This window comes from Rhinolophus hipposideros, assembly GCF_964194185.1.
Source record: "Rhinolophus hipposideros genome assembly, chromosome: X".
In the NCBI taxonomy this organism is placed as follows: Eukaryota; Metazoa; Chordata; class Mammalia; order Chiroptera; family Rhinolophidae; genus Rhinolophus; species Rhinolophus hipposideros.
The window spans coordinates 114,833,439-114,851,438 of record NC_138046.1 but is presented as its reverse complement, the minus strand read 5'-3'; the positions used below and the strand labels follow the sequence as shown (position 1 = coordinate 114,851,438).

General features: G+C 36.2%; 1 protein-coding gene and 1 long non-coding RNA gene across 2 annotated transcripts in view; one reads left to right on the top strand and one right to left on the bottom strand.

Moving 5' to 3' along the window:
• The window catches only part of LOC308495516, a 232,239-nt gene that overhangs the window by 29,533 nt on the left and 184,706 nt on the right, over positions 1-18,000 (top strand). The window lies entirely within an intron of this gene.
• ADGRG2 (adhesion G protein-coupled receptor G2) overlaps positions 1-18,000 on the bottom strand; it is a gene marked incomplete at its 5' end in the record, with an annotated part of 62,687 nt that overhangs the window by 24,412 nt on the left and 20,275 nt on the right. Inside the window, 9 exons of the mRNA XM_081043886.1 lie at positions 328-367; positions 2,783-2,838; positions 3,715-3,770; positions 7,087-7,140; positions 9,364-9,405; positions 11,330-11,368; positions 12,848-12,871; positions 12,978-13,016; positions 15,847-15,882. Of these exons, the coding sequence (XP_080900012.1) occupies positions 328-367; positions 2,783-2,838; positions 3,715-3,770; positions 7,087-7,140; positions 9,364-9,405; positions 11,330-11,368; positions 12,848-12,871; positions 12,978-13,016; positions 15,847-15,882 (386 nt within the window). The remainder of the gene's footprint in view (positions 1-327; positions 368-2,782; positions 2,839-3,714; positions 3,771-7,086; positions 7,141-9,363; positions 9,406-11,329; positions 11,369-12,847; positions 12,872-12,977; positions 13,017-15,846; positions 15,883-18,000) is intronic.

The following is an 18,000-nucleotide window of genomic DNA, read 5'->3' as shown; positions in this document are numbered from 1 at the left end:
CTGACATATGATCAAAGCTATTCAGGCTATACGGGCTCTGCTTAGATACCTGTAGTGTCAGGGAGCTCACTACCGCACAAGGGAGCTCATTCTCCTGGAGCCCTAGTTTTAAGAAACTTTTGGTTTTACATGAAAGAAAATACACCTTGTAATATCCATCCATTGCACCTAGTTTTGATTTTTGGAGTAATGGAACTAGTCCATTCACTCTTTTAACTTGACAAATTGGGGAGAAATTGAATACATATCTCCCCAGAAATGCAGAACTCCATGCTTTCTCCCAAATAACAATGATTATAAACAAGGCACAGGGTGTACTATGATTACCTCACTTAGGGTTTGCAGGGTTTTGTTGAGCTCTGATCGTCTGTTAATAGAATGAAAGAAATAGACATGAAGGAGACCATTGGTAGTGTTAAATTCAAAACAAATTAGATTTTTAGCAAATACATTAAGCATGTGGTATTTACTGCTTGCAGTGTTCACTTTGAAGGAACACTGGGTATAATAAGAGGTTGTTATGTGCGAAAAATAAATTATTTATATGACAAGGGAAAATAACCACACAGAAGCTGTATTGGTTCTAACCAACAGCGAGATAGAAATTATGGTTGAACAATCTTGTTATTCATTAGGTTATTGCAAACCCCAGGCAGCTTCTTCTGGCAAAGGGCCAGAGGAAGAGCTGGCTGGCCCGAGGCAGAATTTCTGAGAGGGGCCAGCCATTCACCCCGGAGGCTCTGGACCTCTGATTTCTTCTTCATTCCCTCTCCAACTGACCCCGCTTGCCCGCTAGCACTCTCCAGCCCTGCCTTCCCCTCCTCACAACTCCTCTTTAGGACTTTCCCTCATTCCTCTCCTCTGATGGCACTCCAACAACACTTTTATTTCTTCAATGTGGCAGAGCTTAACTTGAGGTAAGGATGAAACAAATCTAGTTTAAAAAGTCTAGTAATGCAGTGTTTCTCAACTTGGGTGACTCTGCCCACAAGGGGACATCTAGCAATATCCAAAGACATTTTTGATGGTCACAATTGGGATCGGGGTGCCAATGGCTTCTAGTGGTTAGAGGCCAGGGATCTGTTACACAACGTATAATGCACAGGACAATTCCACGTAACAAAAAACTATCAGGCCTCAAATGTCAATAGTGCTGACATTTGAAGGGGCAATAGTTAGTTCTAGATGGCTCCAGGGCAGGTCTAGAGGGAAGAGAAAGATGGTGGCAACAGTAGTCAGGTTTCTGAGCTGGCAGGAGCTGCTCCTCCATAACTGTGCTCAGAGGCCACCTTCTTCCTGGGGGGTTCTATTAGCCCCTCTACTCAGGTCTGACCTGCTCTATATTTAGATATTTAGAACAGTCTTTGGTACCCTGTGCCTGTCACTTTCATTGTAGGGAACAAATTATAATTTGTTCTCATCCCGAGTCTTTCCTACCAGGCTCCCCATTCTCAAAATGGTCTCATGCTGGAACCACCTGGGGAGCATTCAAAAATACTGATGCCTGCATCTCAGACCCCAAATACTGATTTAATTGGTATGGAGTGTGCCTGGGCATCAGGACTTTTCAAGCTCCCCAAGTGATTTTCACATGCAGCCAGGGTTGTGAACCACAGCTCTGGATCCAGTTTTACATTTCAGACAGTTGGGTTCCTCCCCACTTGTATCCCCAAGGCCCAGCATATAGTAGGTGTTCAACAAATGGTTGGTAGCTTTCAAATGAGCTCACCTATATTTTAAATCTAGTAATTAAGATGGATTACTTACAAGCATGCTAAGTTGTGTTCTATTTATAAATTTGTGAGTTTAAAAAATGTTTCCTATCACTATTATTGCCCCCCTAAATATCCTTCTAGGATACGGATATCTCCTGCTTTTTATTTCACATATATACTTTGAATAGTTGGAAAAGCTAGATTTTCATCAGGCGGTCAAAAACTAGGCACAAAGGAATGACCATCACCCCCACCCACCCCGGTTCTCACTACTTTCACTTTTTGCATCATCAACTCAGTAAAGCCCTGGGGACGCTGGATGTTCCCCAGGTTGGAATCATGATGTTCCCCTTCACCTAGGCATTGCCAAGTCTAAATGCTCATTGAAAGGATGACCCTTAAGAACAGTTTTGTTTTGTTTTGACCTAGGAAAGGTTTTTCTCTTCAGTGCCATCATAGATACTCCCCATAGTTTTGGATTTGATTCAAAAGTTGACAAAAACTTCATTTGAGAAGTAATGAATTTCATCTTTGCTTCCCTGCCATGAGGGCAAAGCTATGGAGTTTCCCGTCCCAGTGACAGGCTAAGACTGTCTCCTGGCCTAGGCCAACCTGCTAGCTGACATTTTGTCCTATTGTCTAACTGAGGGCATCTGTTTGTAATGTAGTTCTCCTTGTGCTCGTTCTTATAAGCTGAGGTCTACTTAACAAAGACCTCTCTCTGACTTTTGAGTCACTTTTGTTCATGCTTTATGAACAAATAGTGTACAAGGAATCTTACCTTGAACTCTTCTTTCCACCTTGCTGGCTACTGTATCATATTACAACTCAAATCCAATTCAAATGGAAGTCTTACGTAATTTCATAGCAAAGAGAAGAGCCTCATGGGAATATTAGCTGATGACAGGTGACTATGGTTATAGTTTACAAAGAATTCAAGAACCAATTCTCTATATCCTTTGGGTCCGTCTCTTTCCTAGTCTCAGCTTCCAGAAGAAATAGAGCTCAACAAGTATCTTTCCATAGTTGATGTCTTTAAGTGTCAAATCAAACAGTAGATTACTCACTTCAATTCACTTAGAGAGTGGACTCCAGTTAAGGTGCCATTAGCCATATTTTGATTCTGTTAGAAGTACAAAATCATTAAGAATACAACAAATATTGTTTTGTTTGGTCTTTTTACACTCTTTAACAAGAATTGTTCTTCAGCTTTGTTGGCCACCCAAAGAACTACACCCTAAAGACTTTGAATGCTAACTGCATGGAATACTCTCTAGCAAATGATCAAGACCATATTGGCTGAGCCAGTTTTTATTTTTATGTTTTCTTTTTAAAATATTCTGAATCAGCAAGTGTGATGTGCTAATTTCTGTCTTTTGTTATTTCATTCTGTCTTCTGTTGTTCCTATGAAACAACACTATTAAAGCTCTCTACACAAAAAGTCCCAGATTTAAGTAAAATATCCCAGTGTAAAAAGGGAAAGTTGATAGCAGCCATCACTACATTTCCAGAACCTAGTTCATTGCCTGGCACATAGTAAGTGCTCCGGAAATAGTAACTGAATGAACAAACCACATTTATCTGGGATCCTCTGAACCAGTCTAGTTATGTAAGACTGATACTCCTGTATCCTAACCCCCCATAGAGTGAACAGGATCAGATTCAGAAGACTATTCTTAGATTAACTACATACAATATTTCTTGTTGTTAGGAGTTTCTAATATTATACATTTTGACTGGTAATAGAATTGCATCATATAAACATTCTTCTTCAGCAACAAATCTAGTGAAAACTAAAATATAATTAACAAAATACCATGATTATTAAGAGGTCAAGCCTTCTTAACAAAGCCAGGAATTCAATTAAATTTTATTTAAATTTGGTTATAAAAGTAAATATGCCAAATATCATATAAATAATCTCAACCTTAAACAAAGCTTTAAATACATGTGAATTCATTTTTTAAGAATGCAATAAGAAGAATCTTTAAAACCTACCTGGGTAACATTGCTTTCTTCGTCATATTGAAACATTATCTCACCTCTAAAAAACGCTAAAAACAAATTTTCAAAAAGAAATGAGACTTGTATTCTTAGAGCTTGAGGATTAAAACAACACAGAAAAAGATCAAATTATAAACAGAGTTTTGTCAAATTCTTTGTTGTTATTCACATTTACTTTTTTTCTTTTAGTTTTTTTTTAGTTTTTTTCTTTTTTCTTTTTAGTTTCAGGTGCACAAAACAATGTAATAGTTAGACATTTATCATTTCTATCCCTCACACAGTGATAACCCCTCTCCCCCCATCCACTATCCCTCTGACATCGCACACAGCCATTACATTTCCACTGCCTCTATTCCTAATGTTGTACTCCGCTTCTTGTAACTATATATATATAACTGTAGTTGACATTCATTATTGTTCAGCTTCAGCTTCAAGTGTACAGTGCAGTGATCATGCATCTACATCTTTCCTGAGGTGGTCTCCCTAACATTTACTTTCTTTTCTATCAGAAAGTTGCTCAATATAATTTTCAGAAAATATGAACTATAAATTTCATGTAGGAATGCAGACAGAACACTTGTTCCATTGTCAAGAAATTTTATCCCTACATGCTTCTCATCAGAACTTTGTTTCCCTTAAAGATACTAACTGGGGGTACTGGGGCTCTAAAGTTAATGTTTTAAAAAAATCTTTTTAAGTTGTTATAGTTGCAGTTACATAGATAAGGGAGGGAGGGAAAAGTGTTTCTCAGCAGTTTAGCCGCCTTGTGCAAGTTCATTTATTCCCTGCTGATGTTTTTGTTTTACTCTTTCTGAAAATACAGCTACCAAATGCAGTATTTTCCCAGGAACAAAGTTGAGATTTTGCTTTTGAAACCTGAATAGAGTGGAGGGCAGATTTTTTCTTCAGTTGAACAACGCATTTTGACTTTCATGCCAGAAATGCCAGAAAACTCTGTTCTTAAAATGCTCATTTGGGACATATTGAAGTCAACTTCAGTCACATTATTTCCTGCAGGGGATACTTGGAGGGGTTTTACTCTATCTGGAAACAAATAAAATAGAGGTCCCTCAACAGAAGTACCTTGTGTGCACTTCATCATCTAGAGATTAAAAAATAAAGTCCTCTTCAGCAGAAAGGCCAGGATGTCATATGAACTATAGCAGGGGTCAGCCACCCCTTTTGTGAAACATCAGATAGATAGTAAATATTTGAGGTTTTGTGGGTCATGTGGTCTGTGTTGAAACTACTCAACCTTGTGGTTGTACTGCCAAAGCAGTCATAAACAATGCATAAATGAATAGGTGTGGCTGTGTTCCAATACAACTTTATTTACAAAAATAGGTAGCAAGCTGTATTTGTACTATAAGCAGTAGTTTGAACTAGAGGGTTGAACTCCTTCTCATCTCATCTTCTTTTATTGCACCCCAAAGTACAACTGATCCCCAAAGCTCAGTTACCAGTGGTGCCCTTCCACTTGAAATGGCGAGCAAAGCCACTAGACCAGAGATTAAAGTGATCTATCTATCCCAGCAACTTTTTTTACTGAGAACTTGAACTTTTGCATATTGAAATTTTAATTAATACAGTACATAATTATTAAAAGTAAAGATACTTGATATATGCATGGAATTATTTATCCATTTTTGAAAAAAATCTGTGTGCATGTGCTGACACCCACAATTTCTCTCTGTCATATCTCTAGTCTCTAAGTTCATCCTTCAGTCTTGTCGAGGGCATGTTGAGTTTCATAAATGTGCTGGGAGCACAGTGGTAGCAGAGCAACCAGGAAGCCACCATTTTTTGACCCTCAGCCTAACTCTTTCTGGTCAGCTCCAAGGTTCTTCACTAGCCTCCATTTCCCTTAATGAACCTAGATTGGAACCTGCAAAAAGTGAAGGTTTCTATATAGTTTCTGGCAAGACGTCATGGAATTTCTGGTACCAAAAGAGTTGGTCCTCTGATGAGGTTGTTTTCAACAGACACTAAAATAAATGGTCAATTCATTCACTTAATTAGGGAAAACATTACTCCAACCAGCTTTCTGGCATCTGTTATTCAAGATGACCAGTTTTTATTGTTGTTTTTTTTTTACTAAGTGTTTAATTTTCAGTTATCAAACATCATGTAGACACAACACTAAAGTAGACATTAGTCACCAGTTCAAACACAGACGAAGCAAAAAAATAATGAAATTAGGGAGAGTTCAATAAAGAGAAAGGTAAGAGAGGAGGGAAGAAGGAGAGAAGAGAGCGTTATACAATATATGAAAATGAAATGTATCCAACAAAGTTTGTTTTCTTTAATCAAAATCAGGTAATATTTTCCTGCTATATTCTACTAGCATACCAACAGCAGAAAGTTCATATAAGCAAAGCTCACACTCACACAAATAGAAAGTGTTTATGAGACATTCTTTCAACAGAAAGTTTTCTTGTTTTCTAAACTATCAACCTTAACTTATTTTACTTGATACTGTTTCCTGTGTTTTTCAAACAAATTATTAAAACATTAAAGAGAACAGAATAAAAGGAAAATATTCCTCTAATGTTTCTTTTTATATCAATGGAGTTACTAAGATTTAATAGTATAAAATATTTTGTTACCTTCTTTTTCTCTCTTGCTGTGATCTAGTTCTAACATGCCACACCGTGTTTTTCTGTTTTTCACATTTGCTTTCATTGGTTTTAACAAGGAATGGAGCCCAGAGAGCCAAAGCAATGTGAGAAAAGTTGTTATTTCATTCCTTCTGGCCCATGGCAGAAGGGAAAATATTCTCATTTCAAAAATAGCACGTTCTCAAGAGATTTCCAACTCAATTTTTAAAATAGTGGACAGTCTTAGCTAGAGATGGCAAAATACACTATGGGCACTACTGAAATTTGCATCCAATTAAACTAGGTGTACGTGAGGTTTTCAACATTCTAGTAGAGTAGTTTGTTTTATTTTTAGCAAAAGACAACATTCTGTTTCTAAGCTATAATACTTAAGGTCCTATGGAAAACTTTGAGGGATTTACATACAAGAAGTAGCTTTCAGTAATTAAGTTCATTATTAATTATGTTCCTGAATCAACTCTAAGGGTATTAGTTATGGATTTAAAGCTATAGTGAAAAATATTTGGTGTAGAGCTTCATGCTCTCATATTAAGGAAGTTAATCCATCATCTCACTAGGCAATGGGAATATAGTTTCAGCCAGATCTAAAATTTGATTTTGTTTTCATTTGGTACTCATAGTAGCCAGGTGGCGTGAAAAGAGACAGAGATCAAAGAGACACACATCACATACTCAACAGGAGAAAAACAACCATTTTTCTCTATCGAGCTAATTTATCTGGTAACATGTAATGTGCACAAGAACTAACCTGAGTCATTGCAAATAGATGACAAATTGCAGATATTTCTCTGGGGTTTGACACCTGCAAAGAAAATACAACCCAGCAGGTTAAACATGTCAACACCTTCATTTATGTACCACATTGTCAAGAGAATTCACAAATTTAGGCATCAAATGTGGACCAAAAATATAAGTTGGATATAATTGGTTGGATGAATTCCACAAAGACTAAAGGAATGAGAGTTTTCATTTCTTGGTCAGCTATAGAACTTGGTTCTTTACTATTCTTTAGTATGTCAATGTTTGATCTCCTACTCCTCCCTAAAATTTCTTTGTCCCATTCTCAATCCCTCTCCTGTGCAGTATAAACAAAACATTATGAATACAAATTGAGCATTGAGGCTTTCAATGAAATAGCCCTAACTCATAAGATTCTCCTTTCTTTCTGGGTAGGGGAGAACATGAGCAGTTTAATGCTGGTCTTTGCTCCTTATGCAAATGTATTATGAAATAACATCAGTGTCATGATATTTCACACGAGCAAATATTACAAAATTCAAAAAATATTTGCTGAGTGCCTACCATATTCTACAGGCTTTGGGAAGTTCCAGATATAGACCCTGCCCTCAACGAGCTTACAATCTAATGAGTGATACTGGCTCGTAAATAAAAAGTTACAGTGAGGGCAAAATGGAATGATGGCCAGGACAACAGACCACACAGGCGTACACAGGAGGCAGAGATGAATGGGAGATGAAATAAGCCGTGTTAGAACAAAAAAACTTCATGTATATTAACGTGAGAAGCACTTTCACCTTTGGTGAAAGAAGCACATCTTTCACCACATCTTTAAAAAGAGCTCAAGGTTGTCTAGGAATTTTTCCTTCATTCATTTCATCTTTTTGGCAGAGTATAAGAAATCTGTAGTGAGGTTCAAGTGCTGATAATGTACTAAGCAAACGGCCCAGGGGAAGAGATTGTTATATTAAGGAATATTTTGGTCCCTTGTTAGATCTGGTTTGGTTGGAAGTATGTATGCAAAGCCTGATTGCTATTTTATTTCCACTGTACTTTATGAGTGCTTAATTCTTTCCTAAGAGAACTAGTTTGGACACAAACTAAAATTATAATTTGAATTAGAGTGTTTGATATGGTTTCTGCCAGAATTGTTTAGTTGATGTTTGGTGTATAAGAATTATGGTTCAGCTAAATGTTTTGACTCTGTGAGCAAACTGAATTAAGGTGCCAAAAATTACCTGATATTGTCTCTATAGATCCCTGTATTGTTTCTATAGATTCCTATATGGTTACCCACGTTAAAGAGAAAGATTTCATTTTAAATATACTTGCTTATGGATATAACTCACTAGAAATATACACTATGAAATTATATAATATATAGATGGGGGGTAGTAATGCTTTAAATATTTTTTACAACAGTTGGTCTATTGCTTACTAGCTTTTCATTCTATCACATCTCATCTTTCTCTAAAATTTAGCAGCACCTTCATCTCTGGTAATGTGTGTTTTTCACTGCTCACTCATACTGAGAATTTTCTTTCCTATTGTTAGGGCTGTTATCTGTAATTTCCCGCAAGTACATGGACACAGGTTGTCCTTTAAATCATGAGTGAGAAAACTTTGTCTGTAAAGGGTCAAATAGTAAATATCTTAGGCTTTTGTGGGCCATCTAATCACTGTCACAAAAGTAGCCATAGACAATATGTTAAAAAATGGGCATGACTGTTTTCCAATAAAACTTCATTTACAAAAATGGTAGTGGACCATACTTGGCCCATAGGTCATAGTTTGTCAGCCCCTGCTTTAAATCAACCAGAAGCCTTTGTTAAGCATATTATGTATCCCTAATCTTGCACTAGGTACTTAAAAGTACATCCCTTTTCTTATTTAAAAAGAGTTTAAGGATTACTCCTTTAATAATCTTTCCTTCATAAGCTGCATCCCATTGATGAGCATTATCTCCCATGCTTCTTAACCATGTCAGAAACACTTGTGTAATCATTGCCTTTATCTGCATACATGTTCATGTTAATTATCTTTGTTTGCTTTATCTCCCATAGACTAGAAGATTCTTGAAGGTGGGCATTGGGTCTAATCATTACTAATATAGCCCCAAATTCTTCATACAACTTCAGGTACCCAGTGCATAAATATCTATTCATTAAGAACAGATTTCATTTTTCAAAGGTAGGAAAAAAGAGAAAGAAAACATTAACACCAGTCATTTGTTTAATTTTACTTTAGTTATAAAAAAGAAAGTCTTGATATTGATAATAAGTCATACCTGATGCATTGAAGGTTTTTACTATAGTGATTTTAGTTTTTTCTGCAAAGAAGCAATTTAAATATTAGAGCAGAATTGTTGCTTGTTTTTAAAAAACAATTTGCCATGAGTACCATTGTAGTGAAGTGTTAAGAAAATCACACTGTTGACACCTTTATGACACTATTGGTCATCGCAGCAGCAGAATGAATGGGAATCACATACTCGGATCATATAGCATTGGTATAGGGTGGGTCTGGGACTTGGGTTTCCATGTTTGCCCAGTTAGGTCACACCCATTACACACCCGACTGCGTGTGTAATTCTACTGCAGTTTCCATGTGCTGCTGCTAGACAAATTCATGTGTACTTACACTTCAGATATGTGGAATTAAGTCACTATCAGGACCTTCAGCTGATAGGTTGTGAAAAGCAGGTGATTCAGAATAAATATTAATGGAAACAGTAAGCACAGGACCTAAAATATTGCTATTATACTCCACAATCAAGAAAGTGTCCTATTTTCTCTGAGTTAATATTATCCCCATTGTATTGCTAGGTAAAATTATTCTCAGAGTGGTTGAGACTATCCAATTGAACTGTTCAAAATCAATGACTCATAGGTAAATATTAACACACTCTGAAGAAGCAAACCTTAGAAATATCTTCCCAACACACTTTGGAGACAGAGCCCATGGTTCATTTCTCAGATAATGGAGAACTAGGTTCAGAAATCTTTGCTGTAAGAATGGCCAATTAGAAGAGGCTGTGTTCAGGGCACAGATTTGCAAAGAAGCTCCATCTCCTAGGGTGAGTGGCAAATTTTGAAGAAAAACAGAGCTCAGATCTTGGAGAATGATCATGTTAAGAATGATGATGTTATACTGACAATTTCAGAAACCTCATTTGTGTATGTGTTATATTGATGAGTTTCTGTTTCAATGTGTGACTGACTCATGGGCAATGATTGGTGGTAATTGTAGAGGCTGATAATATTTTGCATTATCATTAAGGATCCTTTAAATACATTATTTTGTTTGACCTGATACTTTCATTTCCAGAGCAAACAACACACTACTGTGAAATAAACTTCTGGTTCTAGTAACAAAAGTGCTTTTGGGGAAAAATGTTTAACCTCACTAATAATCAAGAATGTGAAAGAGAACCTAAGGCTCTGAGAGAACGATTTCATAATATATGATATAGACTCTGTTCTCAGCAAAGGTACAGTGACATACATTCCCATCCACTGCTGGCAGGAATGTTGCTGGGCACAACCTTTCTAGAAGGTAATTGGCAGTAGGTATCAAGGGCCTTACAATATCATAATGCTGACCCATTAAGTCCAATCCTTGGAATGCATCCTATGGGAATCAGGGATGAATGCAAAGATGTTGGCACAGGATATGTATTGAAACAATTCCTATTAAAAAAGTAGAAACAACTCTAATAGTCAACATATGATACACAATGGAATATTATCCAGTCATTACGTAAGGGACACTGGAAAATACTTATAATTTAATATGAAGTCAAAAGGACAAGATATAATAATCTATGTAAATTATGACTATTTTATAAAAGCTATATGTATATAGGTATATATGATACTGAATGGAAATATACCAAATTATTAACATTGATAGTCTTAGGAAAGTAACATTAAAGATTAATTCTATTTTCTTCTTTGTATTTGTCTATAATTTTCCATTTTTATGAACTAAGTAAGATATATTACCATCATAATCCAAAAAATAATAAGTGTTATTTTAAGTGGAGTGCTATGGCTTTAGCAGTTTGGAAGTTCAGGAGTGTGGTGACACCAGAATTATAATTCAACGTCAAAGTAAAACAAGTAATAAATCAACAGTTGAAGGCATAGGAAGTGAGCAAGAAGATAACTTTTACTAACCCAAAAGACCACTCAAATGAGAAACAAGAAGCCACAGAAGACCAGCTATTATATTTAGAAATAACTTGATATTACCTGTCTTGTTTAAAGTAGATAACACGTTCAACGTAGCATCTGAAATAAAATAATAAAAATTAGCCTAACTATTGGCATGATTAACAAACACATACATCTTCCTAGGTTCCTTAAACATTTCACTTTTCCCAAAATCCTGGAGAAGTTAGAAAATTTGGTAGAATCCGCCTGACACTACCAAATGTATTTGCTGCCCACCCCCTCACCACATGATCCATTCTCTAACTCCCAGAGACAATTTCTGAGCAAGTATTCATTCATTCAAAACGTGTTTCCTGAATACAAGTTACGCGTCTAAAACATAGCAACATTCCTATAATTATTCGATTAAAAATAAATTCATTTGTGTAGTTTAATGTTTTGTCCCATTTTCCGAAGGGATATGATATTTCCATCGTTAATTTATGGCCTAACTTTAATATATAGCCCTGTGGATGCTATATATATATATATATATATATATATATATATATATATATACATTTTTACCTAATGGTACCTTCTTACAAAAGTAATTCTGGTTTAAATTTGGAGTTCTTGAACATTATATTCAACTTTTAGGAAAATCTCATTTTCACCTCGTTTCACTTAAAATCCAATTTAAAATCTATTAGTATTTCTTTTAATGAAAATCATTCTAGAATTTATTATTCTGGATGAAGCTTTAGGGGGAAAAAAGGCATGTATTACATTGTCACTCTTTTACAAAACCCCATATAAGATGGGGTCCAAACACTATTACCAAAACTATTTTGAAGATGTTCTTCCACTGCAAAAAGTAATTGCACATAAAAATGATAATACCTGGCCCTTCCTGTTGGACCAAAATTGAATTTAAACCAGTTTCTATTAGTATGAGCTGCATCTATGTTTGGTTAGCTCTTTAACCACCAACCACATGGTGAGATTTTAACTAAGGGATTGTGAAAAGTGTTTGGTTTTGACTGCAATAAGATGGAAGGCTTTCTATCCACGGGGACGGGGTTGGGGTGGGGGGAACAGAGTGTGCTGCCCTGCCCACCGCCCTTGAATATAACCCTGTTCTTTTCCCTTTTCTCCAGCATCCTGATGAAGCCAGTTTTTTATTTTATTTTATTCTATTTTAAAATTGATAAAACCATCTGTAAAAAGGCTGTCTTTGAACACTTTGTGCTTCCAAATACATTCCGAATCATATTGAAGTCACAGGATGTGCTTTTCACATTTAAACAATCTGTCATATAAAATGTGTTGGGATTGTGTTGGCCAGTAAGGGTACTCAAAATGTGATCGATTATTTCTTTTCTTTTGCAGAATGGTTTAAGTGGTGAGGGCTGTCCTCCCTCCATGATAATAAGAATTTTATCATTTAACCAGAAAGTTTAGGTTGCTCTCCAGGGTTGACAGGCTTGGGTTTTGGGTTTTTTGTTTTGTTTTGTTTTTTGGTTATTTGAATACGGAAACCTTAAACACCATTCATTATACTTATATTCATATTAAGGGTTATCAATTTTCACTTGCTTCAGAAAAAATTCTTACCATTTAGGCTTGTAGTTTCAACCTCTTTTGTCCCGAGGGAAAAAACAATACAAATATACAGTTAAATAAAAAACTTAACAAATTGGGCTAACTCTAGGTTTAAATTTTTTCAAAATCTTGCCTGAAGTACCATTGGAGTAGGGGACCAAACCAACAAGAGATGATTTAGCTGCAGGAGAAAAAACAACAACAAAATTTTCTAATTAATTCTTTGAAACAATTATTTATTGAATTTCAAGGAGTTAGACCTTTTGAAATCTAATTATGAAAAGCAAGTGGAAAACGTACTATCAGACTAATATGTAGTTAAATCTGCAAGTCCCATAATCACTCAATTAGTATACATTTAATCAGAGAATTGTAGAGAAGCAAACCTAAGAGATGAAACAAGTGTAATTGTCTCATTTTACAGATGAAGAACCTGAAACTCATGACCACAAAGCCTGTTCCTACCTATGGAATATTATGGAAATAAGTTTAGGAATCACGACAAAATATGAGACAGACATACTACTTTCAAAATTTTTTAGCCAGAGAGTTCTAGAAAACATTTTATACTTTAAATAATTTGTCGAACTACCATTATGAAACATATGGTCACATTGGCTCCATTCTGTTATAATGACACCTGGCAGCTCTTCCAATAGTGAATTTAGGATTAAAAAAAACCCCCAAACATTGCTACCACTCCATACTGTACTACCTAACACAATTTCCTGGTAAGTTATTTTAAAGCATGGCTGCTATCAATCAAGTTATAAATTTACTGTGGAATAACTCCACTTACACTAAGAGGTCAATCTACTACACACATTTTGCATGTTTAAATATTAAAAAGACCCAATGGCTTGACCTCTGTGTATACAAAAGAAAAGTAAACACAGACGTTTTACAACAAAAACAAGCTTTGCAGTAGGGAGCCCGATATTCAGCCGGTAAGGATGACATTTGGGTGTGTCAAGGCGCTTGGCTGGCCTGTCTGTTTTAGAAGGCTCATGCCTTGGCTGAAACACACACACACACCCTGTCTGTCCTACATTATTCATTCCATATTTTGTCACTTACTGCATTTTTTAAAAAATTACCAAGGATATTTCTTGAGAAGTAAGACAGTTCCTGAGCAGTAAGATAGATTCAAAGTGTGGATATGGAATCCTTTGCTCTTGGGGCAGAACAAAATAATTGACCAAAGCTGGTTTTTCATGAATGACTATTAATTCTTCTGAATGTTGATGAATGGTGATGCCATCCAAAGAAGAGGCCTGTGGGCACAACCACCCATCTGTCCCTGATGGACACTGGCGCTTACCTTCCAGTTAGTGCAGCTCACCCCTAGGGCACCCAGGACCCAGGCTGTGACTGGAACCAGTGTGTGCCTCAAAAGCCCCATATCCCATCCCATTCAAACAGGATTTTGCAAAGATCTCACCAGGATTAAGTCTAATGAACGCTACTGTGCCAGAAGAAAAATGCAGTGGTTCATTTTCACTGAGAAGCTTAACAATGAGGGGGCAGATTCTGGGTTTGAGTCTTCACCCCATTACTTCATAACTCATAATAATGATAGTTATTACTTATTAAGGATTTACTCTGTGCCAGACACATGTGTTATCTTCACAATTACCCTACAAAGCAGGTACTGTTATTCATCCTAACTTACAAATGAAGAAACTGAGGCACAGAAAGGTGAAGGAACTTGCCCAAAGTTACACAGCTAGCAATGGAGCTAGGAGGGTGGTGGCTAAATTCAAACCCAAAAAGTCTGGCTCCAGAAAATGTGTGAGCATGAGCAAGTTGTATCCTCTCTGACCCTCAGTTTTTTCATCTCTAACGTGAATATAATGATTCCTATGCTGCAAGATTGGAAGCAAAATGAGATGTCTGAAGATTCCCAGTGCATGAGAAGTAATAGCTATTTTGTTTCAATGAATTAATTAATAACAGGAGCTCATTTTCACACAACTAAGGATAGAATGTGAGTTGACTCCTTACCACAAAAGATTATTCTGTGATATATTGGTATACCAGAAAGAATACAGAAGTAGGAGTCAGAGAAGCCACGTGCTGCCTCTGCGTGAGGTGGGCAAGAAGCTGTGTGACCTTAGACAAGTTACTCAGCCACTCCAGGCTTCACTATGTCATCAACTAAGGGAGGGGCTGGACCTCTTTACCCCTGAGGTTCTGTTCCAGCTAGCAGTCTTGAATGCGGGTCCTGTTCCTGGTTCCTGCCAAGACGAGTCCTAGTTATAAATTTCTCTTTCATTTATTTGCCTTCCCGTTCTCATGAGTGTTAAGCCCTTAGAAGCCTTTAGAAAAATATTCATTCAGTAAGGTACTGAGAAACTATAAAAGAACATCTCATCCCTCAAATACAAGAACACTCGGCATATTTATGTTCTTTTTCTTTTTCCTACACCCCTACCTCTGGCAACCACCATTCTGTTTTCTGTATCTGTGAGTGTAGGTTGTTTTTTTTTGATTCCACATATAAGTAAGACCATAAGGTATTTGTCTTTCTCTATCTGACAGTCTTGATGTGACTTCTTTATATCCTTAGTTATAAAACTTCTGTTCAGCTAGACTTCAGATAATTCTCCAGGTTGATTGTTCTGTAATTTAATTGTAATTTTAAAAAAGTGTTCATGGGAGGAGGTGAGCATAGCATTTACCTACATATTTATATTCTTGATGCTCTTCAGGAGACTTGTGAATTAGAATACTAAAAATAACATTGGAGAACTTAAAGTTACCATAATGAAAATCCCCAGTTTACTCCCCAGCTTTGTCCAGCAATGTGATGGAACAAATATGCCTGTCCTCTTGCCTATGTTTGCTATTGACTTTTCAGGTGTAGGTTTAATGACAGAATTTAGTGAAATTAAGTTTTATGGGGAAAAAAAACAATTTTGCTATATCTGACTACATGCCATACATATTGCACAGAGAACTTTTAGAATATTTCCCTGAAATTCCCCAAAGTCACAAAATAACAGTCTTACCAGATGGTGATAACAAACTGATATTGTCAGGATTCTCTGTTGAGAAAAAAGGTGAATTAAAATTAGTTTGTGCATAAATTTATAGGAGATCAACATCTTTAATGGGAATGAATGTAAAATGAGTTGCAAATGGCTACCAAAAGAGGGCAGTATGTTAACTTACTATTATTTTCAACAGCCTAATCATTACTTCTTTTCAATTCTCTACAAAGATTTATCTTTGGTGAAGCAATTCTTCCAATTTAACTGTTGATGGTGCTCTATATATTTTGTTATATAATGAATGGTTTAGTACATTTTAAACTAAAAATGATGACTAAGAACTTTAGTTGTTGGCTAATATTCATTAGAATTTGTAAAAGTAAATGTATACATCTGCATAAATTAATCTTCCATTAACTGTTCTTCTATTTAAACCTATTAGCACAGACTTTATACCTATTAAGCCACTTCTTTTTTATGAGTTAAACTAGATCAGACGCCTCTGGGTGTATAAACTGCAAGAACTGCTGTGTTATTTATTTTGGGAGGATACTTAGATTCCTTAAAAGAAAAGTAATTCTGTTGTTTCTCTATGAAAAACAATATACATTTACTGGAGAAACATCAGAAATTATAGATAAACAAAAAGAAAAAAATTGAAACTACCTATAATTTCACCACCTACAGATAAATGACATTAACATTTTGGCATATATTCTTTTCTCTCTATATATGCGTATGTATATGTATTATATATCTACATATATACAGTTGACCCTTGAGCAAAGTGGGGATTAGGGGCATCGACCCCACCCACCCATGCAATCAAAAATCTGCATATAACTTTTGACTCCCCCAAAACTTAACTACTACAAGAACACTCGGCATATTTATGTTCTTTTTCTTTTTCCTACACCCCTACCTCTGGCAACCACCATTCTGTTTTCTGTATCTGTAAGTGCAGGTTTTTGTTTTTTGTTTTGATTCCACATATAAGTAAGACCATAAGATATTTGTCTTTCTCTGTCTGACAGTCTCGATGTGACTTCTTTATATCCTTAGCTATAAAACTTCTGTTGAGCTAGACTTCTGTTGGCCAGAAGCCTTACTGATAACATAAACAGTTGATGCACACATGTTTTGTATGTTATATGTTTTATATACTGTAGTTTTACTATAAGCTAGAGAAAAGAAAATGTTATTAAGAAAATCATAAGGAAGAGAAAATACATTTACAATATTTATTGAAAAAAATCCACCTATAAGTGGACCCAGCAATTAGTTCAAACCCATGTTGTTCAAGAGTCAACTGTATATAGATAAATGAATATATGCGTACGTGTATATATGTATTTATGTGTATAAGAAACATCATATCACACAAGCTATTTATAACCTGGTTTTTCTCATGACAGTATAACCCGATAACTATTTATTACCTAGTTTTTCTCAGTGTACGTAGAGGAGTGGTTACTTTAGTCCCTTGATTGCCCTAATTTAATTGGAATTGACTCTCTTCAGTCTTTGCCTTTCAATATATCCCTCATGTTACTTTAATATTCCACCAATCAGAGTCTTGGGAGGACTCTTTGTGGGGAAATCAGTCATTCACACTTTAGTATGAATTAATTCCAACTGGCTGAATTCTTCTGCTCATGTAGCAAAGACCTACCATACTGAGCCATATTGAAAAGTATTGGGAAGAATCAACATTCAATATGGGCTACTATGAGAATGACACTATCAGTGTGGGAAGATGAGGTGGAGTAGGGTAGGAATGTGGTACAAGCAGAGAATAGCGTGAAGGCACTGAGGGATGGAGAATGATTTTGATGGGCAACAGAGGCTAATACTGCTTCCTTTACAATTTTGCCCAGTGGCTGACCATAGCCACCAATGTTCCCAGCCTTCTCCCTGGCTAAATCCTTTGACCAGAGCTATATACCTACAGAGAAGGGGACTGATTTGAGTTTCACCTCTTTCTTAGATGTTAGAGGACATGGACAAGTCAAGGGTAATAGGAGAGCCAGAGCAGAGAAGGAAGTTTCCTGGGAAAACCACAAAATCGGTTGGCCATCTCTGGGTAGACAAGTTTGACAGGCATGGACTCACAATCAAGAGGTAAAACCTGATCAAAATGTAGAGCAAGAGCTAGACTAGCCCACCCCACAG